At 57.4% G+C, this 23,427-nt stretch overlaps 1 protein-coding gene across 1 annotated transcript in view; it reads right to left on the reverse strand.

Moving 5' to 3' along the window:
• The window catches only part of CSPG4 (chondroitin sulfate proteoglycan 4), a 35,893-nt gene extending 20,121 nt beyond the window's left edge, over positions 1-15,772 (reverse strand). Inside the window, exon 1 of the mRNA XM_057724471.1 lies at positions 15,601-15,772. Within this exon, the coding sequence (XP_057580454.1) occupies positions 15,601-15,688 (88 nt within the window). The 5' untranslated portion in view covers positions 15,689-15,772. The remainder of the gene's footprint in view (positions 1-15,600) is intronic.
• Between the last annotated feature and the right edge of the window lie 7,655 nt (positions 15,773-23,427).

The raw sequence follows: 23,427 nt of genomic DNA on the forward strand, positions 1-23,427 counted from the left end.
CCGAGAGGTTTGCTCAAGGTGGAGAATCCCACAGCTTCCCACCCTTCCTGTCCACAAACAGGGCGCCGCTGTCTGGGCCCAGGGCGGGTGTTCCATCTCTCTTCCTCAGACGAGGGCTGGGGGCACAGAAGGTGTCTGTACCCATCCCCGCCGCGCCCCTTTCTCACACACGGAGGTGAAGCCTAAGCCAAGGTCCCCCAACAAGCCACCCTCTGGCAGAGCAGGGGTTATGCTGGCATCTCCTGGTTCCCTGGGCCACTCCTAGGATGTTTATGAGTGGGGACCCGGTCCCTGTCCCCGGGGGACCCCAAGCATGAGGGCTTACCCAAACATGAGGCTTACTTCCATCATGGCGCTCAACTCTCTGCCTGCCAGCAGGATTTTGGCCTCTCAGTCTCTCTCAGGCTCCCCACACTCTCCCAGGCTGGCCAGGGGCAGAGTCTCAAGCATGGGTGCCTTTCCAGTCTTGGGGTTGCTACAGACCCTGCTCCTTCTGGATCCTCGGAACCCCTGGGGCTGGCCAGTCCGTCTCTCTCCCTGTCTCTGTCTGACGTCTCTTGTCTCCACCTCTGCTTTTCCTCTTCTCTCCCTCTTTTGATCTTTGGCCCCCCTCTTCCCTCTGTCCCAGCCCGGCTGTAACTGGGAGCATCACCCTTGCTCTAGGACAGTCCAGAGAGCCAGACCTACCTCCCCAACCCTGGAACCCCCACTCCTCGGTGACAGGTTTCACAGTATCAGAGCTCTCTGCGGCCCTTGCCTGCAGCAGGGCACTTGGCTTCCACTTGCCAGACAAACTGAGGCTCCAGAGGAGGAGCGATGTGACAGAGAGAAGCAGAAAGCCTGCAGCTCCCGGCCTTGCCACCTGTCGGAGCCCTGCCTGCCTGGGCACCCCCGCCCCACCCCAGCCCCGGCGATCAATCTCTGTGTGCCCCACCCCCACCACATTCCTGGTGGCCTGGGGGCAGCCAGGCGGCCCCACAGCCGGATGCGTCATGGGCAGCATTCCTGGGTGTCTGCTGCCGCCTGACTTTATAAGGGAGAAAGTCCGGGAGCCCAGAGCTGCCGGGCAGGATGGCCAGTGGGACGCGCCTGGCCCCACAGTCAAGGGTGGGTGGTGGGAGACCTGGACGTGAGGAGGTGGGGGAGGTACATCCAGTGGTACAGAGACGGAGCAGGAGGTGAGAGGTGGATGGGGAAGAAGTGGGAGATCATCGTCCTTCCTTCATTCATTCACTCACAAATATAATAATGTAGCGATGGGGAGGGAACGGGAGACCTGACTTGGGAGACAGAAAACCTGAGAAAGATCTTAAACCTGAGAATGAGAAATAAAGACCCCTCCTCCACAAAGACTGACCTCAAGGATCCAGATGGAGGCCTGAGGTAGGAGATGGAGGAGGAAACTCCAAGAGAGACACAAAAGGCAGGACGTAGGCAGTGAGCCTGCTGCCGTGGCCAGGAGCGGGGAGGGTGAGGAGGGGGTACCCCACCAGCCAGCTGGGGAGGGAGGGCGTCCGGCTCTGGGGCAAAGCTGGGCTTTTCCACCATAGCCTCCTGGGGTCTGGCACCAGGGGTGACAGATCCTGGGTAGGCAGCGGTGAGGCTGGGAGCGTTCCCTGAGGGAGTCAGAGAGGGGCTGTGGGGTGCGGTGTTGTGGGAGGGCCAAGGCAGGGACGAAGGGCCCTCCGTCTCCCCTCCTGGGTGTGTGTGGGGTGGACCCCTGGGGGCTGAATGCCGGCCCTGGGCGAGAGCGGGGGTGGGCTCTGCCCCAGTCACCCAGGCCCTCTGGACCTCAGGCCTGATCCCCTCCTCGCGTGCCTCCAGGGGCCTTGCTTTTCCTTTACCAGCACTCTGCCCGCAAGCCCGCGACGTTGGAGGAGGCTGGGGTGGGGTGGAACGCGCCCTCTGATTTAGAACCAGAGCTTCAGCCCCCAGCACGGCCAGGGCTCCCTAGACGGCCCCCGCCCACCTCAGAGGTGGGAAGGGAAATTTGCCGAGATGGGACCTCAGCCCCACAGAGCGCTGCGGACCCCTGGATGGCCTCCGGGGGCGGCGAGGGGGCGCGTGTGTGCGCGGGTGCAGGTCCGCGCCCCGCGTCGCAGAGGCTGCGCTGAGTGCGGGCAGGTGAGGAGCCGGCGCCGCGGGCCCAGGCTGGCTCCGGGTACTGGGCCGTGACTCCCTGGCCACACCCACCCCCCGGGCTCCCGGGCAAGGGAGACGCTGTCAGCGCAGCGGCCTCTCCCTCAACACGTCCCTCAGCCCAAGGCTCGGCCCTCCCAAACGGAACTGTGACCTTCCTCCAAGCCTATTACCACCGAAGGTAACAAGGGGGAAAGTTACGGGGATGACCTCAGGTCAGGCCAAAGGGACAACATAACCGGCCCGTATGGTGGTGACACAGGGGTCATAGAGGCAAGGCTAGATGGCTCACCACCTGCCAGGGCTGGCCGCCTTCCAGAGGCGCACACACCTGCAGACCCACGGGGCTCACCGCACTGGCTCTCCTACCCACCCAGTTCCAGACCGGGGAATAACCCAGGGCCATCCCAGCTGCCCGCCAACCACCTGCTCCTCTCCTGCCCCACAAGCCATGGCTGTAGGAACAACAGCACGTTAGTTCCAAGTCACATGGGAGTTAAACAAGCAGCCTTCCTCTTGGGAGAAAGAAGCTGTCTCAATAGAGTGCAGGAACGCCAGGCCCTGCCCGACCACCTCCCCCTGCAACACTATGGAGACCTTGCTGGGGTCAAGAGGCCCCATCCCTCCTCGCTCCAAGAACTCTTGACTCGGACTTCCTAGGTGGCACGGTGGCTAAGAATCCGCCTGCCAATGCAGGGGACATAGGTTCGATCCCTGCCCCGGGAAGATAACATGCCGTGGAGCAACTAAGCCCGTGCGCCACAACTATTGAGCCTGTGCACTAGAGCCCACAAGCCACAGCTATTGAGCCCATGTGCCACAACTATTGAAGCCCACATGCCTAGCGCCCATGCTCCGCAACAAGAGAAGCCACTACAGTGAGGAGCTCGTGCACCACAATGAAGAGTAGCCCCAGCTCGCAGCAACTAGAGAAACCCTGTGTGCAGCATCGAAGACCCAGTGCAAAAAAAAAAACCAAAAACAGAGAACTCTTGACTCACCCTCAGGGTACTTGACCTCTTTGGTTGCCTTTCTGGTTCCCTGCAAGGCAAAGGATGCCAGGGCGGGACAACAGTTTCCTTAGCTATTGGCAGAACCCTGACCCTGGTCACTGGCCTCAGCTACTGATCCTCTAACCAAGCATCCGGAGGTCACCCACGCTGAATGTCATATGCTGGGGGACATTTCCAATTCAGGGACCCCCTCTGGAAGGTGAGTGCCCCTGGAGAGGAAGTAGGGGACGGATGGGGTGGGAGATGCTGAGTTTGGTCCACAGACACCAACAGAGGCAGGGTTGGTGCCCTGGGCTCCCAGCCACGTGTTCCAACCCTGGGGCCACGTGGGGCACAGAGGAAGTGGGAGGGAAAATGAGAGGTTTTGCTGGAAGAAGCAGCCCAGAGTCCACCCAGGCTGGAGGGCTGGGGCGGGGAGGAAGTGCAGCCCTCAATGGAGTCTTTGTGGAGGCCCTGCCGCTCCCCGGGGTGGGGCTGCTGCGGCATGGAGCAAATCCGAGCGGCTTTTCCTTGCCTTATAATTTTCCTCCTTATAGGGCAGCGGGGTGGATTTCTATGCCCCTTTCCACATCCTGTTCTCTCTGGCTTTCTTGGCCCCAGAAGCAAGGTGGGATCCTCATCTCAATGGGCCCAGGCTGAGGTAGGGGTCCTGGCAGGGAAAAAACAGAGTGAAGGACTCTCGCCTGGCATTGGGCCTGCAGTCCCCCCACCCCAGCCGGGTCCTTGTGAGGTTGCTCCCATTTTACAGGTGAGGAAACTGAGGCTCAAAGACGGCAGTCGTCTGTATTAGGGCCTCAAGATGAGCAGCGGCAGGGCTGAGAGCCAAGCCCCTGTGGGTGCGGCTCCAGAGCTGGGTGCTGTGGGTGCAGGGAGGGGTGTGTGCACACAGAAGCAGGGAGGGTTGGTTGCTGCCTGCGAATCGGAAGTGGAGCATCTGCTGCTGGTCCCAGTGGGAGGAGGGTGTGAGAGCTGGCCTCTTGCCTGGGGAAGACACAATTTTTCCCTTCTCTCAGGTCCTTGGGGGGCTCCCTCTCTCAGGGTTGGGGGTGGAGGTGGGAGGGAGTGAGGAAGGGAGGGGAAAGCATCTGCTTTCGATGGGTGGTTTGGCAGCTGGCCTTTCCCAGTGTGGCTGGATGGGGTCTGGTCTGGGGCCGGCAGGATCAGGGAGGCACCTCTTCAAGGCTGGCTGAAGACGGCACGTTCCAGAAACCAGTGATAAGTGCTCCCCATGCCCTCTGGGGTCTTGGAGGTCAGAGTCGAGGGCGGAGAGGCGGGGGTGTGGGCTCTGCTCAGGGTGAGAAGTCTGCTCTCTGATGGGCCAGCCCCTCTCTTGGGCAGAAGCCAGAGCTGGGACGCCTGTTGTTCATCTCCCATCTCTGGGATGAGAAACCGCTAAGGGCAGGGCTGCTGGGGTGATGTCTCAGGGCTTCCCCCAGCCTGGCCGGCTGGCCTTGGAGACAGTGAGTGAGCGAGCTGGGACGGGGGATAGCGGAAGCAATGACTGTGGGTTTGGACAGAGGCCTGGACCAGTCTGGCTCAGACTGTGCTCAATAGGCTGTGTGCCTCGGAGAAGCCACCGCCCCCTGTGCCTCAGTTCCCCCATCTGAAGTATAAGAAAGAGGGGTGGGATGACCCCACAGACAGAAGTTCCACATCCAGGAGACCGGGCGAAGCAGAGGGTTGGGTCAGGGATCACCCCCAGCACGCCCCCCCCGCCCGCCCCCACACCTGGTCCCTGGCCAGCCCAGCCCAGCCCAGCAGGAAGCGGCTGGTGGAGAGGTGTGGTCAGCAGAGCGGGTACCGCAAAGCCACCTCCAGCTGCAGGGTCCCGGGCCTGGCTGGACTGAAGGCTCTCGAGGATGGGACCCAGGGCCTGTATCCCCCCGCCAGTGCATCTGCCATCCAGGAGGCCCCTACACACGTACCAACAGAGGAAACGTCGGCACCTGAGGGAATGCAAGGATCAAGCGGACGTGACATTTGCCCCACAGGACGGCTTTTCTATCGGCATTGCTGTCTGATGGCAGACAGGCAGAGAAGCAAGTCCCTGGCACTGGTGCTGTGCCAGCAGGAGTGTGTGCCCTTGGAGGGTGGACCAGGAAACCTCCGTGTCCTTGCTGGTGGCCTCTGTGCCACCCAGGTTCTGCCAGAGATCCCCAGCCTGAGACCCCCAGCCCTCTGCCCCACTGGTGGGCAGGCCTGACTCCTCTTGAAATCGTTCCCTGCCTAGCACCCCACCTGCCAACTCTGCAGACCCCTCCAGCCCGTCAGCACCCACTGAGCTGCGCCCTGCCTCTGCCACCCTCTCTCCAGCCCACCTCTTCCCCCCGGCCTCAGGCACTGCCTCTTTGCTATGGTGCCCATACCTCTGTCTCAAGCACCAAGTCCCCAGGGCTCTGGGCCCGCCTGCCCATGCCCCCTAGACATCTACATCAGGAACACCTACAGGAGCCCCCAAACCCAAGCCCACTCATTCAAGCCAGACTCAGTATCATCTCTCCTCCAACCTGCTCACCACCCAGTGAAGGCGCCACGTGAAACCACTGCTGGGCAGAAATCTGAAAGTCGCTCTGAGCCTCTCCCTCTTTCTGACCCTGCATGAATGTTCCATCCATTCAGCGCCATTAACTGTCATTCAGGTTTGTCCCCCCACCCCTCCGCTTCTCTGTGCCGTCCCACAAGACACACGGTCCCCATGCCTTGCGTGGCTTAACGAGTTTCCTGCCTCCCTTTGCTAATCGCAGCCACAGTTAACCGAAGCTGAGTCACTCCATCACCCTCCCCTGCCTGGGCGCCTTCAGTGGCTCCCCAGTGCCCCACCATCAAGCCCCAGCCCTCTGGTGTGGCAGTGAAGGTGTTAGGTGACCTTGTCCCTGGCCTGCCAGGCTTCCCTGTTCACTCCTTTGAACACCCCACGTGCCAGCCTCACCAGACCTTTGGCTGTTTTCCATCCACACCTAACAGACCTCCATTCCAGCCTTTGCTCAGGCTGGGCCCTCTGCCCAGCAAGCGCCTCTTTCCTCTTTGCCTGTGAAATGCCCTCATGCTCCTTCAGGAAAGAAGTCTTTCCCTTCCCTTCCCCAGAGCCCATAGCTCCTTCTCCGCATTTTGGGTGCAAAGAGGCTCTACCGTGGCTTGGGGAGTTATGTGGCTGTCACCTCTCTGTTAACACTGTGAGTCTCAAAGGGACAAGACTGGTGGTGGGAGATTGTAAGAAAAGAGGGAGGGGCCCAACAGGGCAGGAGGGGTGCCCCATTCCTGGCTGTACCTGGGAGCTTGCCCCAGCTCTGCCCCCCACTTGTCTTACCTCCAGGCTTCTTTCCAGTCCTCCTCTGCCCTCCAGGGCCCCAGTGCCTGCAGGCAGGGGTGGGGTGGGGGTGGGGTGGGGCCGGACACAGTGGTTGGGGCCGAGTGGGGCACTGCCCCAGCCAGGGAGTGCTTTTCTGGGCCTGTGGTGACTGTCTGGTGCTTGTTTTTAAAGAAAATAGAATCAGAAGCCCTATTTATAGCTGGAGGCCATAGTCACAGACAGGAGATGGATGGGGTTTGAGGCTGTGCAGGCTCCGGCTCGGGCAGGGGCTGGGGGTGGAGCCATTCCCAGGCCCCCTGCCCCCCTTTCTCAGCCCCCAAGGAAGTGCCTGTGGGATCTTGACATTCCCTGGGACAGGATGTAGCCTGCGCTCTGGGGCAGGGGGAGGAGGGGACTTGGGTGAGGAAGATGGAAATTTTCTCTCCGGATTCGGTCCCTGGGGCCCAGAGTCCTTTGTGGGAATGGGTGGAGGTGAGGGTGTGTTCTGTCTACAAGGCATAGCAGGCAAAGAAGGACCTGTGGGGGGTGAGGGTGTCGACTGCCACCGGGACTGGGTAAAGGAAAGAGAACAGGGCAGGGCCAGAGAGATGGGCAGACAGAGAGAGATGCAGGGATGGGGAGAGAGAGATGGAGAGACAGCCTTGGGGAGCGCACAGAGAGAGGCAGGGGTGGGGGTAGAGAGACCTGTAGCCCAGCCGACACCCTGAATAGAGGGGAGATAGAGGAAGCAAGGGGAGATCTGAAGTGGGGGTTCTGTCCCACAGAAAGTCTTCATGGTGCTCTGGGCAGACTGGTCAGCCTGAGTTGGATCCAGGTGAGGAAGGGCAGGAATTAGGCATCTCTGTGGCCTGTACCCTAGAAGGCCAGGCCTGGCCTACTCCCACCATCCCCAGGGCCTGGAGATCTTCTGTTCCTGGCAATCTAATGCTGGAAGGCCCAGGTCCTTTTGGAGGCAAAGCAAAGCTGTGGGGGCAGAGCTGATGCAGATGGGCTTTGTTGCCAAGATCTCTGCAGAACCGTCCTGGGTAGCTCCAGGACTGCTGGGGACAGGTCTGGGCTCTGACTTGCTAGGGGGTGAATTCCCAGGCGTGGAGGGGTTACAAGTTAAGGCTGCGGCCTGGGCTCATACCTGCTGCCAGCCTCTATTCAGACCCCTCCCTTGACTGTGCTGTTGGGGGCTGTGGAGTGGCTACAGCCCGGGGCATGTGTCCTGGAGCTATAGCCACAACCGGTGACTCAGACTGTTAAAAAAAGGAGTAGCTTTGAGCAGTGACTCAGTTGGCTCTGGAGGGGCTGGGTGGGTCTGGCTGGTATAAGATGGGGTGGTCTGGGTTTATTTTTGGTAGGGTGGGGCTGGGGGTGGAAGAGGGGAACCGGGGGTGGAGAGGAGCCATTGCTCTCATCCCAGGAGAGCCCCAGGCTCTGTGCCAAGTTAGGAAAAAAGTTTCTCAACGCCAGGGAGCTCTGGCAGCCTGGGTCGCCTCTCAGCCCTGTTCTGAGCCTAGCCTGCCTTGCTGTGTGGACCCAGAGAAGGAGCTGGCTCTCTCTGGTTAGAAGCAGAGATCTTCAGCCTGTTCCCAAGAGGCAGGAGCTCAGAATTTTAGAGCTGACCTTGGAGAATGAAGATTCTATCCAGAGGCCCAGAGAGGGACAGAGGTCTGCCCAAGGCCACACAGCAGGGCCAGGTATCCCAAGGGCTGCCATGACACATTTGGCTCAGGTCCCTACAACATCTCTCCTACCCCAGGGCTGGCAACAGTTGGAGGGACAGGCCCCCACGTGAGTACCTGACCCTGGAGGGGCTCGGCTGGGCTCCAGATGAGTGTCCGGAAGCACACGGGCACCAGATGCTCCGAGATGGAGCATCAGCAGGGGCAGGAGCCTGGTTCCCGTTAGCACATATCCGGGGAGCTGACCGGTCTGCACAATTGTCTGTTCAGAAGAGTTAGCTCTATGGGGTAAAGGCAGAGGATGCCCCCACACTGGGATCTTGACTTGGGGCCCAGGCTCTTCATCCAGAGTGTCCCTCCAGTTGGCACTCTCCTAGGTGTAGCCCCACGCTGTAGCCATTTCCCGAGACTCACTTCCCCTCACCTCCCCCAGCGCCGATCTTACACATACATGGATTCTGGATCCTGCGCCTCAGGATGCAGCCACGGGTGCTTAATGAGTGGCGGTAATAGCCCCATGGGAGCTCCGTGGGAACCAGCTCACATCACCAGGCCCTGGCTTCCAGCCCCTACCTCCGGAGGGGCCCCTGAAGGGTGGGCAGAGAGCAGGGAAAAGACAGGCTTCTAGGTTCCCCATCGTATAAAAGGTCCTGATGCCTGCTCCCCCTCCCTGTCCCCACCCGCCTGCTTTTGGACAGCGTTTGAGTTTCATTTGGTCATTCGGTCAACAGATTGATTGTGCTGTACCCTGGCTCAACGATCTCCATCCAAGGGGACGTTAGGCTCTGGGGTGGGGCTGGGAGGGGCTGTGCTGTTTCTCCTCACACAGGAGAGGTGTGTGGACCTCAGTCCAGTGAGTCAGTCCGATGCAGGACCCACCCCCCACCCTCCTTTCTGAAGGGTCCTGGGCTGGCGGGCAGAGGCTGGCTTGACAGCTCCTCTGAGAGCCTGCCTCCCCTTTTCCACATCATTTTGTCCCACACAGACCCTCTCCAACCCTCTGCACTGGAAACGTTCTTAAAGATTCCTAAGCAGGAACCCCCTTCCCTATTGCTGGGCCTGCCCCACTCCAGAAGAAGATGGTAATAACAGAATAACAGCAACCTCAAGACCAGACACCTACTGAGCATTTACTCTAGGCAAAGGGTTTTAATCCTCAACACACAGAGGAGGTAGGAATTATTTATCCCATTTTACAGGAGAAAACTGAGGCTCAGAAAGGCCAGGTCACTGGCATCTAGTGGTAGGGCTGGAATTAAATGCTCAGCTCTCTAACACCATGTTCTTTACCATCATGAGCCTGGCCTCCTGCCTCCCCCAGCCCTGCAGAGGTTCCAGGAGCTGAGGACTCAGAGGAGGGAGAGGTGGGGACTGAGTCAGGACTGAGGGGCGGGAGGGAAGCTTACTCTTAGCTGCTCCAAGACGCCCAAAAAGGGTGATTCGTTCCTTCCTTCCCCGCTGTGAGAAGTGTGTGTGTGTGTCTGGGCCTGCCTGGCTGGCCTCCAGCTGTAGGAGAGCTGGGCTGGTCCCAGTCACTGTGCACAAGGGCAAGGGAAGGCGCAGGGAGGGGCCGGTGTCGTGGGAACCAGCATCCTGGGGCCCCGGATAATTATAGCTGCCCCCTCCGAAAATGGGGGTTGGGGGAGGGGCTACTCTTAGGTGGGAAAGGAAGTTGGTCTCCTCTCCTCCACCCCCTCAATCTTCCCAGAGAGGAGGCTGGCCCAGGATAGAAGCCCTGGCCTGGCGGTGGAGCTGGGGGCAGTGTGTCCTGAGCTGGGGGCTTTCCCCAGGCTGCCAGCTCAGGGGTGGACACACACACACGCACAGCTACTGGGTGTCACACTGATGGCGGTCACAGAACAGGGGCAGGGGCCAGATGGGGGTAGAGGGAGAAAGGCCTGTAATCCCACAGAGATGGAGGGCAGGGCCCCAGAAGCGGGGTAGACTAGACCGTAGGCCTCAGTAAGCAATGGTTGGAAAAGGCGGTGATGCTGGAGCTGGATCTTGAAGGATGGACAGAAAAAGAGAAGACCAGCTGCAGGCAACAGCTTGGGCAAAGGTGGAAGGGTGCCGGGGCTGACGGATTATTATCTGATGGTCTAGTTCATCAGCCAGCCTGCGGGGCACAGCATCTCCTGGAATGTGGAGGCTGACCTACTGGGGGGAGAGAGGGCCCAGACACAGCCATGGTGTCTTTGGGCCTGCAGGCAGGTGACACCATGAGGCTGCTGTCTATGTGGATACTCAGGAGTGTCCCATTTGGTTCTGAGAGGGACGGGAATGGGCTGCCGGGGCTGGAGAGGCTAGGTCCCCAGGCCTGGCTGGGAGGAAGCTGGGACTGTGTTCTGCTCTCTGCCTTCAGGCCACCCCCACTTTGCTCCACCTGGGGAAGGACACCTTCCAGGGGCCACTGATATCAATCTTGATTTGGATTCTTTGAAAGCCGCAAAGTCCTTTTTTGTGTGTGACCTAACTCTCCTGCTCTCAGTATGCTTTAACTCAAAGCAATTAATTCGTTTTCAAGCGCTTTTTTTTTAAAGCCACAGAACGCTTTATCAAAACCGTGTCCTACACAAAATCCAGATCTATAAACACATGTTCATGAGACTGCAATGCCTGAAGCAGGGTGGTGCAAGCATCCCGTATTCCCAGATATGGGCATACAAAGCCCCGGAGCACCTTGGACACGGTCTGAAAAGCCCTGGTTGGCTCAGTGTTCTCTATGCCCCTTGTGGGCCCAGTCTTTTTTTTTTTTTTAGGAACTTTTATTGAGATACAGTTAACAGACAATAAGCTGCATATATTTAGACTGCACAGTTTGGTATTTTTTTTCTTATTTGTAGTGTATACACGGCATCCCAGTCTCTGGGCCTGAGCACAGCAGGATAGTGGAGACCTCAGAGAAAAGCAGATGGGAGGTCTGCCCACGGGGAGCTGCTGGTCCCGTGGGGAAGGCCTCCTTCCCAAAGGAGGGCATAAGGACAAAGAGCAGAGAGGCCTACCTGCCACCCTGCTAAGGACTTGCTGTGTGACTCTGAGAAAACAGCTGTCCCTCTCTGGGCTCTGATATCCCTATGAACCATGGGGGGCTGGCCTGGGCTGGGGGGTCTCTGCAGTGAGGTCTGGGAGGGGAGGCCGCTTCACTGACCCAACATGACACTTAAACCACGCGAGAGACACACACGGAAACGTTTAGCGTGAGCCGTGGCGGGAGCTGGCAGAGCTGCTGGCTCTTCTGCAGGCGGCGAGCAGCGGGGGTGTGGGCCGGAGCTGAGTGGGAGGAGGGAACGGTCAGCAGGAGAGGCGCTGTCCAGAACACGGGTGCGCCACGCCACCCAGCCACCTTGACAGCAGCCCCCAGAGCCGCTACCCTACCTCGGAGACGAATGTGGCTTCATCTGCCACCCCCGCTGTCGGCGGAGGGAGGGCAGGCTTTCCTGAAGAGGAGCTGCTTATGCTGTGAGGAAGTGGGCAGGGTTTGGAAAGGTGGGGGGCACTTGCGGGAGGAGTCTACGGAGATGGGAACAGAGACCTGGGGTCCTCAGGGAGCTGTCTCTCTCCCCTGCTGGGGGGCCTGAGTCCACTGGCGGGGTGCCTCCCACCTGGCCTGATCTGGGAAACGTGGCTGTTGTTGGGGTGAGTGAGAACACTATGGCCTGTGTACCCACAGAGTGACCTAAGGCCAGCCCTTGCTGTTCTCAGAGCCTCAGTTCCCTCATCTGTAAAATGGGGAACGTTTCTTGACTGGAAGGGCTGCTGTGAGGCTGCAGGATGACATGGTTAGTGGCCGGCATGGGGTGTCGCTGGAGGTAGGAGCTCTGTTATAAGAGAGCTCCATCCTCTCCCCTGTTTGGAGTTATGGACCCTCCTGAGAAGCAGAGAGAGCCAGGAGCCCCCACGCCAGGGAAAGCCAAGTACAAAACTGTTTATAAGAATTCGGTTCATTAAAAAATTACTCATACGCATTCAGTAATAATGGTGATATAATACTTTTGAAACACACCCTAAGCCTGCACCTGGAGAAGGAGTCTTAACTCTAGAAGGCTCTACAGAACTGCACACACGCTCCATCAGGGGCAAGTTGGAGGCAAAAGGGGAGCTGGATGGGGCCTGGAGTCGCGGAAGGGGCAGTAAAGGAGCAGAGGGGACCTGGAAGGGAGCAGGCTCACGTCCCAGAGGCGAAGGCCCCCATTTTTTTTGATCTTGGCACTGAACAGGAGCCCCAGTGCAGCCCAGCGCCCCCGGCCCCCCGCCTGTCCTCACCTCTTTCCCGGAAGGCACCACCCAGCCCAGGTCTGTGAGCACGGCTGGCTGTGTGCACGGCCGCGCGGTCTCACATCTGTGTGCGCCAGCGAGTGTGTACGTCAGGGCTATTTCCAACTCCCCCTCCCCTGCCCGCCCCCATCCTGGGCAGCACGCCCAGTTCCCTATACACTTCCTCTGAGCACGCCACACACACCCCACTCCCCGCCCGCCCCTCGGCAGCAGCCTGGTCCACCTGGCGCAGCCCCCTCCTTGGGCCCCCCAGGCGGGCAGCACTGAAAGGCTCTTCTTGTCCTGGCTGGGCAGGCGGGCAAATGTTGGGAGCAGGGGCTCAGTTATACTTGGTTCTGGAAAAGCTTTTTCAGAGGCCGGCTGGGCTGGGCCAAGGGTTCTGGCCCCTGCCCTGCTCTAGAGGGCTGGGGCAGTGTACGCGCACACACACGCGCGCACACACACACACACACACACACACACACACACCTCAGAGGCTGTCTCCAGTACCACTGGTTCCCCCAGACCATCCTTAGAGGCAACAGAATCTATCCTGGTTCAATTTCTTGTACCTGATGCTCCCATGCCCCACCCCAGCCCTGCTAAGACACCCCCATCCGTTCAGAGCCCCCCCCCCCCAGATCACACAGGAATCCACTCTGCCAGGTCCTCCCACCTGAGTGCCACTTGAGCCCCTCACCTCCTGCCTTTCAAAGTCAGCTGTGCCACGCCGGGAAGAGGTACAGGAGCCACTGGCATGCTCTGCGCCCACTCTGACCTCCCAGTTTTGCTTGTGCTGTAGCCCCCGACTGGAACTGCATCAGCTCAAATCCAATCTCCCCAATGCCTGTGGCTCTGCTGCGCCTCCCACAGGGCTTAGAAGGGGCTGGACCCCACACTTCTCATCCACACTGGCACAGGGGCCTGAGCCTAGCTACCCACACAGGTGGGGAGCTCCCAGCTCTTGCTGGGCAGCTGGGCTTCTCTGTGGGTTAGAGCACTTTTCTTCCTCCCTGGGTCCTCAGTTTCCCTGTGTGTACAACTGGAAGGTTGCCCCAGATGGTCTCCAAAGGTGCTTGACCCTCAGGCCCCACGACCTGGATGTTCTGGAATGTTGATGAGAGCAGGGAAAGCATCCCAGCATGCCTCACTTTGGTACCTGAGACTTGGGGGCCTTTGGGGCTAGGGGTGTCCAGGAGGGGTGGGCATGATACCTTCCTTGGTAGGGGCTGCCCCTACTGCAGAGACCAGGACAGAGAGCTAAGCTAGGCATGGGGACAGAGGTGGGCTCTTAGAGGGGAGCTCTGCGTGGGAGGGGGAGAGGACACTAGTTCACCCACCCCCTCACTACTTCCAAATCCCTCCTAAGGGCAGGGGTCATCTTGATGTTATAAAACCCCACTGGCACCAAGCCACTCTCCTCTCTAAAACCTTCGCTGGCTCCCTACTGCCAACCAAGCATAGGCTGTGGGCTCTATTTTGCTGTTTCGGATTTCTGTGCCCCAGCCCAATGGCTCTTCCTGGCCTGTGCTCAAAATATATACGCCTTCCCGCCAGGCTGCTGACCTCCTCATCTCAACCTCCCTCTGCTCATAACCCCTCAGAGCCTTTGCTCACTGAGCCCTCACCTGGGTTCTGACCCCCTTCCCACCCTCCAATGCTTAGCTCAAGGATCACACTCTGCCCCACCCCAGCTTGCCTCTGAACCTCTCTTCACCATTCTCATCTGGATCTTTGCAGACACGATAGGAGTTGCTGTTTGAGTTTTCATTTGCTTTTCTGCCTCCAAAATGAGTCCAAGTCCAGCCTATGACCTTCTGTGCACTCTTGACTGCCCAGCATGTCTGCACATTGTTGATGCTGAGAAGATGTTTGAGAATGGCTCTCATCTGAAGCCCAAGGAGGTGGGTCCTGGAGTTCCTCCCTTGGCCAGAGGCTAGGTGAGCGGACCTCTCAGCTCAGATGCCCGCTTCCCATCTCTCTAGAGGCCCAGCCCATCACCCAGGCCCTGAGACCTTGGAGAATGGGATCCCTGGGGACAGGAACAGGGAGCCTGGGGATCCAGCTCTGACTCACCCTAGCGGGGGTCCTCCCCTGACTCATTTCCCTTTTGGGTACTGAGTGATTACTGTCCATTCAAACTGGCTTCTCCAACTGATGGGGAGAGGGGTGTGGCCAGGGTCCCTGGAAAGGAGGCTCAGGCCCTTCTGCTCAAAGCTGTTCTTGGGAATGGTCCCAAAAGATGTAGGCTGAAGCACTGATTCATACATATATGGGTAGTAATGATTGAGGGGCCCTGAGGCCACAGTTCTTATGGCATAACTATGTCATGCCTTAACTAAGGGAAGAATGCCATAATGGTGGGATTTCTGGCATTGCAAGAGAGATACATCCTAGCACTTCTCGGATGGCAGTCTCTGCTGGAGTCAGCACCAATGCCTGGGACAGGGAGGTGTGGCAGAGGGTTGCCCAGGGCTGTCTGAGGGGCACCAGCCCTGCCTCTAGGAGGCTGAAGAGGGGGTGGTCTTGTCTGTCACCCACTAGGTCTTCTCAGTGAGGAAACAGGAGACAGAAGGGGGAGGCGGGGGCCAGGAGGAAGTTGGTGGCGAAGAGGCCAGACAGAAAATGCACCTAGGGAATGAGGGGAGAAGGAGCAGAGCTGGGGTGCAGCTGGAGGAGGCCCGAGAGGCTGGAGTTGGTGGAGACGGGGGTGCCCGTGGGGGCCCACACAGGGTGGGGCAGGGTGGCTTCCTCCCCATTTCATGCCTTGCAGCACTCCCCCTTCCTGGCCTGGGTGTCTGAGGTGGGGGACTCGCTTCTCGCTGTCACTAGGTGTCCTTTGGGCACCAACTTAGTCACAGAAAGCCTGCTGGGCACAGGGAGGCCAGGCAGCACTGGGGCGTCTCCCCGCCCCGGGGTCTAGAGGGCAATCCTGCAGAGCCACGCCCTAGGCAAGCCACCCTGGGGCCAACCTCAGATAACCAGAGCCCACATAACCCCCCAGAGCCAGAGCTATGGCTGGGGGGGGGGGAGTCCCGCATCCCAGGGGGTTGGGGTGGTACCACCAGAGACCCCAGCCTGGGGTGGCAGAAGGGCAGCCCCCTTGTTTTCTGGTCCGGGGGCCACTTCTGGGTCCTCCTGTCCCTTTTCTCTACCTAAGAAACCCTCCACAGCTCCTGCCAGTCTGCGTCGGGGTCTCAGGCCCCTCACTCACCTGCGGATGCTGGTCCCACCCACGTAGCCAAGGTCAGAGCCAGGGCCAGCGCGGGGGCTGGAAGCGCGAGCCGCGGGCGCGGGCGCATCGCGGCGGGCTGGGCAGCGGGACGTGCAAGGAGCGAGCGGAGTCAGGAGCCCCGAGCTTGGGCGCCCGGGTCCCGAGTTGAGAGAACTGGCGCGGGCTGGGGCTCCCCCGCGGCCCGCCGCCTACTTAACTCGGGGGCGGGGCAGGCGCCAGCCGCGCTCGGGTTTCAGGCGGGGGCTCTCCTGTCTGCCCCCTCCAGCCTCCTTAAAGGGCCCGTGCAGGCCGGCTCCTCCCCGTCGCGGGGGGAGGGCACCCTTACAGCTCGGTCAGACCCAGGCTCCGCCACAGAGATTTGGGACACAATCCCAGGGGAGTCCGGACCTCCTGGGCTCGGACTCCAGGGCTCCCGCAGGGCTCCGCTGGGAGGAGATGTGAGGCGGGCTAGTCCCCTCACCTCTCTGCCTTCTGCTCTTGCAGGGGTTGTGGGTGGGGGTGTCCCCACGCCAGGCCCAGGAGGAAGGACAGATGCCCTCCAGCCCACGGACTGCTTTTTGGCTGCTTTGCCTCTGAAGTCTCTTCAGGACACCATGTGGGCAGAGAGGCACCAGCCCAAGGTTCTACACAGCTCTGTGAGCACTGGTATGGCAACCTTGACCTTTTCTGTCCCGCAGGGCCTCCGTTTCTCAGTCTGTAAAGGAGAGATGTTCTAGATTCTCCCACAAGGCAGGAGGGATTCTCAACGTCCTTCATTTACCTCAAACTAACCCTGCAAAGTGGGTGACAACCGCTCCTGCCCCCACTTTATGGAGGGGGAAGCTGGCTCAGAGCTGCAAGTGGTTCTTGCAAGGCCCCCCTGATGGAGAGTAGGTCCCCGGCCATATGGGACTAGAACCCCAGGCTTCCTGACTCCTGAATCCAGGTGTTTCAATTTCTTGGGCTGCCTCCTGGGAAATCTGGCCCTGGATTTAGCACCTACCTAAGAGCTCCAGGCTGGGGTCCTGCTCCTCTTGGCTCCCTCCCAGGCCACAACATCAGCCTTGTCCCAAACAGGAGAAAGGGCAGTATTATTGCAGAGTTTCCAGTGCCTAGAGGCTCTGCCTGTGCTCTGCCTAGCCCTAGCATCAGTGTTGCCTGGCCTCAGTTTCTCTGTCCAGTGAATGGGTGGAAGAATACCCCTGGAGTGTTTCCCCCTCCTTTCCTCCATTAGAATCTCTCTGTTACACCTACCTGCTTCAGCCCCCTCCGCCCCCACCTCGCCACCAGCCCCATCCCACCACTCACTGTCCCTCCAGCCCCACCCCTTGCCCCATGAGAGTCCTACCATGTGTACAGCCCTTCAGACTTTGCAACAAAATTTCCCTCCGTTTTGCAAATGAAGAAACTGAGGCTGAGGGAGATAAAGGGACTTGAGCAAGTCTGCACAGCTGCAAAGAGGTAGAGCCAGGTCTTTGACCCCAAACCCAGAGCTCTTACTACCACAGCACAGTGGTTAACGGGATCTGGGTTCAAATTCCAGCTCTCCTGCTTGAGCAAGGCACTTTACTTCTCTGTGGTTCAAGTTCCTCATTTGTAAAATTGGCTTTGTGAGAATTAAATGCTTTAATGTACCTCAAGTGTCTAGCCCCGGGGGTATACAGCAGGTGCTCAACAAGTGCTAGTCCTTTCTCCTCCTTGCCCTGTCGTCCTGCTGCATATCTTCCTTGTGTCTCACAGTTTGCATATAGCTTCCAGAGGCAGCTGCACACAGTAGGTACTCAATAAATGCATACTGGGATTGACTAAGAAGCCAGTTGCTGCTGTTCTGTGGGGATTTTGGCAAACAGCAACTCCCATCCAGTTCAGTGGAGGAAGCCTGGGGCGGGCCTGTGCTCAGCTGGTCTCAGGGGCAATAAAACCATTGATTCCACTTGTCCCTTGTTTTTCCTTCTCCCCAAGTCAGCAAGGCACCTGGTCCTTGTTAGGGGCTAATTACTGGCCAAGTGTGGGCCCAGAGTCAAGGGGGCTGCTGAGAAGACATTTGGCAGAAAAGAGATTTCTTTTTAGGAATGAAAAAAGGAGAAGGCTTTTGCTTCTTTGTTAATCAAAAATGTGGGTGGAGATTTCTACCCACCCCATCTGCCCATCCTTCCCCCTCCCCATCTTCTCCCATCACCTCCCCTGACCCCCACCCACACAGATTTACCCACCACTACCAGGAGTCATTGGTCTGTCCGTGGAGCCTCCAGACGGAGTTCCCGCCCACAGCTGAGATTCAAGTCAGGATTAGCTCGCAGCACTCCCCCTCCCTGCCTGGTTGCTAGCTGGGGAGAGAAACACAGGCCTGGAAAAATAATGGCAACCAGCACAGCAGTAATAACCCACACTCTCTTCTCTGCTGGATCTTCTCAGTTTACAAAACGTTCACCTGGTCTCTTGACAACCCTGGGGTGTGTGTGTGTTGGGGGACAGTGTTCCCTTTTCGCTGATGAGAAAACTGAGGCTCTAGTGGAAAAGAGATGCTGGGGCACTGGCGCACATAGGCCTGGCCTTTGCTCAGCCTGTAGCCTAGGACTTGAACTCTGGACTGGTGCGGAGCAGCCTCATCCCAGGAAGACTGCAGGACGCTGAGGCCTCCTGTTGCCTTGAAACTGATCCCTGACTACCTCTTACTGTCTCAGGGCAAAGGCCGTTGGACCAGGCAGTGACTGCTCCTCAGTTGTCCCTTCCCCAGCCTCCTTGGCATGCCCCCCGCCCCGCTGAGACCCCCACCAAATCCGCATCCTGAGTAGAGCCCATCAGGGCCTCCCTAGCATCCTCAGGCCTTCGTCCTCTGCCTTCTGACTTTTGCCATGACTTTCTCTGGCTTGGGTTGGCCAGGTGTCCCTGCTGACCATCCCTGACTGCTCCTGTCTCTCTGGCCACAGCTCACCTTCCTCCAGGAAGCGCCCCCCCGCCCCCCACCTTCTTTCCCGCCACTGACCTCCCTTCCCACAGACTCCCTCGGGCAGTGACGTCTGTATTCTCCCAGTGCCCCTCAGGGCACGCCTAGTTGAGTCAATGCCTCCTGGCCCCATGGACAGATTTCTTCCCAGCAAAGCACAGGACAGGACACCCAGGATAGGTGAGAGGAAGACTCAGGACCCACTTGAAGAATGAAGAAGAATGCCCACACACCAGGGCTGAAGGAGGAGTCAAAATTTTCTGAAGCTACAACGACCTGTGGCATGTGCTGCCTCAGTGTCCCCAAGTGATCAGCCTCTGGGAGAACAGACAACAGAGAGCCCCACATCACCCGCTTCTCTTCTCTGCTGGTAGGCCCTCCTGGTCACTCTTATCCTCATGCCTCTTGGATGAAGAGCGCCCGCTCTGGCAGTGGCCGTGGCTCAGTCCTGCCCTTGGCCAGGGCCTGGCACTCTGAATGCCTCTGTGTTTTGCACGCTGACCGCCTAGGCCCCACCCAGGGAGCCTGTGGCCAAAGCCTGCTTGCTGGTAAATGGTGGGTGCTTGTGCCTTAGAGGGGGCAGTGCCTTAGCTCCTGCTGCCCAGGTCCTAACCTCAGGGCAGTGGCCTTCTGCCATGAAGGACATGGAACCTAGGTCACTACTGTGCAAGGGGACATGGGCTTTCGGCCCCGATTCCATGGCCCTGCAGTCACATGGCCAGGAGCTCCAGGGTGGTGGGCCCCAGGCCTGGGCCTCTGCCCAGGGACCTATGCTGGGAGTGGTCTTGCTCCCACTCCTGGCCGGAGGCAACCATGGGGCTCTTCCAAGTGCAGGCAGCCAGGATCAGGGGGGCGGGGGCAGCTATTCCTAACACTTTCACAATTCAGGGGCTGAAAAGTTATGTTTGCTGCCCTTGGGAGCCGGCTGTGGGCTGTGGATGGGAGGCCTGTGGCAGCGCTTTCCCTGGCCAGGGATAGGTTCTCCCTATGCCCAAGGTGTCCTGGGGAGACAGGGGCTGGGGGTGGTGTAGGACCCTCTCAAAGCCTCTGTTCCTAGGAGCAGGCACTAGACTTCCACATGTCCACAAAGACTTGTGGCTTTAGAGGCTGTGACCGGCTGGCTGCAGCTGACTCCTCCTGGGGTTGTGCTATTTCTAAATATTGGTTCATGCTGTTAACCCCTGCTCTGCTCCACCAATGGATATTCAGCTGGCTGCAGAGAGAGCCTCTGGGAGGGGGAATGAATCGTCCTCGTTTGAATGGAAAATTTGTGAACGTACTTGCTCAGGGTCTAGCAGGGGGCAGGTACTTTGAGGGCTGGGGTGGGGCTCCCAAAAGAAGGGTGAGAAATACCTGCTCGGGACTGGGAATGAGGCTTCACTGGGAGTTAGGAGACATGGGTCTGAGCTGGCGACTGGGCAGGGCAGTGGAAAGAATGTGGGGTTAGGAGCCAGAAGTCTGGTTCTGCCAAGCCTTTTTCGTGTGGCCTCAGGAGAGTCACTTCACCTCTTGGCACCTTTTCCCTCATCTGTAAACTGTAGAACCACCATGGTGCTTGGATGATGCCCTCCTACAGAGGTGCTGGGGCTTTATAAACTGTGAAGGGCAGTGCCTGGTGGTTATGATGAGGGCATCTGTTGAGGCCAGGGTTGTGTTCTCTGCACATCTCCCAGGAATATCCTTTGAAGGAAAGGCAAGACTGCCAACCAAGAGGCAGCTGGAGCAAGCTGGCAGGGCTGTTGTCAGCCTGTGTGGGGTTTAGTGGGTATGCCACTTCACCCAAGAACATAGAGCATTGGATTCCAGTGCCTATCGGCCTCATTGGCTAGGTGTCCTTCTATAGTGAAAACCCTGTGGTAGCCAGCCTCCAAGATGGCCCTCAGTGGTGCTCACCTTCTGGCATTCCCAACCTTGTGGAGGCACTGCCCACATTGAATAGGGCTAACCCAAATGGCCAATAGGACATTGCAGAAATGATGGAGTATGATTTCCAAGGCCGGGTCACAAAAGACATGGTGGTGTCTACATTGTTCTCTTCTGATTGCTTGCTCTCGGGGAAGCCAGCCACCATGACCTGGGAACCATTAAGTGGCCTCTGGAAGGCCCCTGTGGAGAGGAACTGGGGCCTTTTGTCAGTGGTCAGCATCTGCCCACCATTCACATGAGTGAGCCATCTTGGACGTAGATCTGCCAGCCCCAGTCACACTTTCAGATGACTGCAGTTCCTACTGACATCTTTTTTAAAAAAATTATTTATTATTTATTAATTTATTTATTTTTGGCTGCATCTGGTCTCAGTTGTGGTGTGCGGGCTCTTTGTTGTGGTGCGAGCTTCTCTCTAGTTGGGTGTGTGGGTTTTCTCTTCTCTAGTTGTGGTGCACAGGCCCCAGGGGGTGTGGGCTCTGTAGCTTGTGGCACACAAGCTCTCTAGTTGAGGCGTGCAAACTCAGTAGTTGTAGTATGTGGGCTTAGTTGGCCCAAGGCATGTGGGATCTTAGTTCCCTGACCAGGGATTGGAAGGTGGATTCTTTACCACTGGACCACCAGGGAAGTCCCCCTACTGACACCTTGACTGCCACTTCTGTAGAGACCTGGAGCCAGAGCCATCCAACTAAGCCACTTTTAAACTCCTGATCCCTAAACTCCTGAAACTGTGTGTGATAATAAATGTTTATTGCTATTTTAAGCTCTTAGGCTTTGAGGATAATTTGTTACACAGCAAGAGATAACTGATACAAACCTCCATGAATGTAAATCGTAGTCCAGTCAGCCAGATTGGGCATGTGTCTAGGTTCAGAAAGTAGGACTCTGTTCCCATGAGGAGGAGTGATGTTTCCTTGATCAATGGATCAACTCATTTATTCATTCTACAAACATCTCTTAAGCACTTACCATATGTCAGGGCACTATGCTGGAGGCTGGAGACATTAAGTGACAGGAGCCCTGCCTTGGGAGCTCACAGGCTCCCCAAGTGGCTTGATAATTGTTGGATGTGGGGAGTAAGGACAAAGGAGTTGTCCAGGACAAGCCCAGATTTCTGGCTTGGATGCTTGGATGGGTTGTGGGGTCATTCATTGACATAAATGGCGGACAGGGGGCATCTCATGAGAAAAGCTCTGGGCATGTTGATTTTTAGATGTTTGTGAGAATCTCAAGTAACACTGTGCAGGCTGTTGAAATGTGGGTCTAAACTAAGAAGGTCTGAGCCAGAGACATATATATTCAGGAATTGTTGTGGTACAGATAATGGGATTGAAGCAACAAGAGGAGAAGAGACTTCCCAGTGAGCGGAGGGTGGTAGAAAAAGAGAGGAAGGCCCAGGACTGAACTCTGAGATACCAACATTTTTTCTTAAAAAATTTTCTTTTTACATAATTTCAGACTTACAGAAAAGTAGCAAGGTGGGACTTCCTAGGTGGTGCAGTGGTTAAGAATCCACCTGCCAATGCAGGGGACATGGGTTTGATCCCTGCTCCAAGAAGATCCCACATGCTGCAGAGCAACTAAGCCCGTGAGCCACAACTATTGAGCCTGCGCTCTAGAGCCCGTGAGCCACAACTGTTGAGCCCATGTGCCACAACTACTGAAGCCCACGTGCCTAGAGCCTGTGCTCTGCAACAAGAGAGGCCACCGCAATGAGAAGCCCGCGCACCACAATGAAGAGTAGCCCTCACTCGCTGCAACTAGAGAAAGCCCGTGTGCAGCAACGAAGACCCAATACAGCCAACAAAATAAATAAATAAATAAATAAATTTATAAAAAAAAAATCTTGATTTGAGTTTATCTGGTTTCTTTGTAATTAGATTCCAGTTATGTACCTTCGGTGGGAACAGCCCAGAAGTGATCCTGTGTCCTTCTCAGTGCATCCTCTCGGGAGGTACACAGCATCTGTCTGTCTATTGTCGATGATGTTAACTTCCATCACTTGGTTGTGGTGGTGCCTGCCAGGATTCTCCCTGCAAAGTTACTGTTTCTCCCTTTGCAGTTAATGAGCATATGTCAACATTTGAAGGTCAAGTTGAGGAAGAAGAGCCAGGAAGAAAGCTTGTGAAGGGGCAATGGGGACATGGGAGGAAGACCAGAACATCTTGGAACCAGAAGAGGTCCTGCAAGGAGGAGGGAGTAGCTGGTCATTGTGGTCCAGTTTTGCTGAGAGGCCAGTTTGGCGAGAGTGAAAAGTGGCCATTGGCTGCAGCTTCCACATGCAGGTCACAGTTTAGGTGGAGCCATGGGCCTGAAGCCAGCTTGCGGGGAGTCAGTGTGAAAGGGAGGCGAGAAGGAGACAGCAGGGAAAATGCATCTTTGGGGAAGGTTGCTTGTGGAATGGGGAGAGGTGTGCGTGGCCAGGGAGATGATTTTTATTTTTTAAATTAAAAATTTTTTTTAAATCATTTTTCTCTATAGCAGTAATTAAAAAGTTTTTAATTGAGGTATAATTGATTGACAATGTGCCAATCTCTGCTGTACAGCACAGTGACTCAGTTATACACCCACAGACATTCTCTTTAGAATATTCTTTTCCACTATGGTTTATCACAGCATATTGAATATAGTTCCCTGTGCTAGGTGGTTTTTAATAGATGGGAGGGATGCAGAGTATGTAGAATGTGATAGGAAGGGGCCAGATGAGGGGTTAAAGCAAGGATGAAGCAACAATGAACAGGAGAATGTTCTCGAGATGCAGAGGAGATGGGAGAAGATCTTGGTGGGTCGTCCTAAGCTGCAGGAGGGAAGTGGGAGCAGGTGACAGTGGAAGCTGGTGGTTCTGACAGTTCGGTAGGGAGGGTTTGAGTCCAAGTCCAGCCTGATGGCCTCTTTGTTCTCTCTGAGCAGGAGGCAGAGCAGGGGGCTGGAGGGAGGGCCAGGCATACAGATGGGAA

Source organism: Hippopotamus amphibius, chromosome 2 (assembly GCF_030028045.1).
Source record: "Hippopotamus amphibius kiboko isolate mHipAmp2 chromosome 2, mHipAmp2.hap2, whole genome shotgun sequence".
Taxonomy (NCBI): domain Eukaryota; kingdom Metazoa; phylum Chordata; class Mammalia; order Artiodactyla; family Hippopotamidae; genus Hippopotamus; species Hippopotamus amphibius.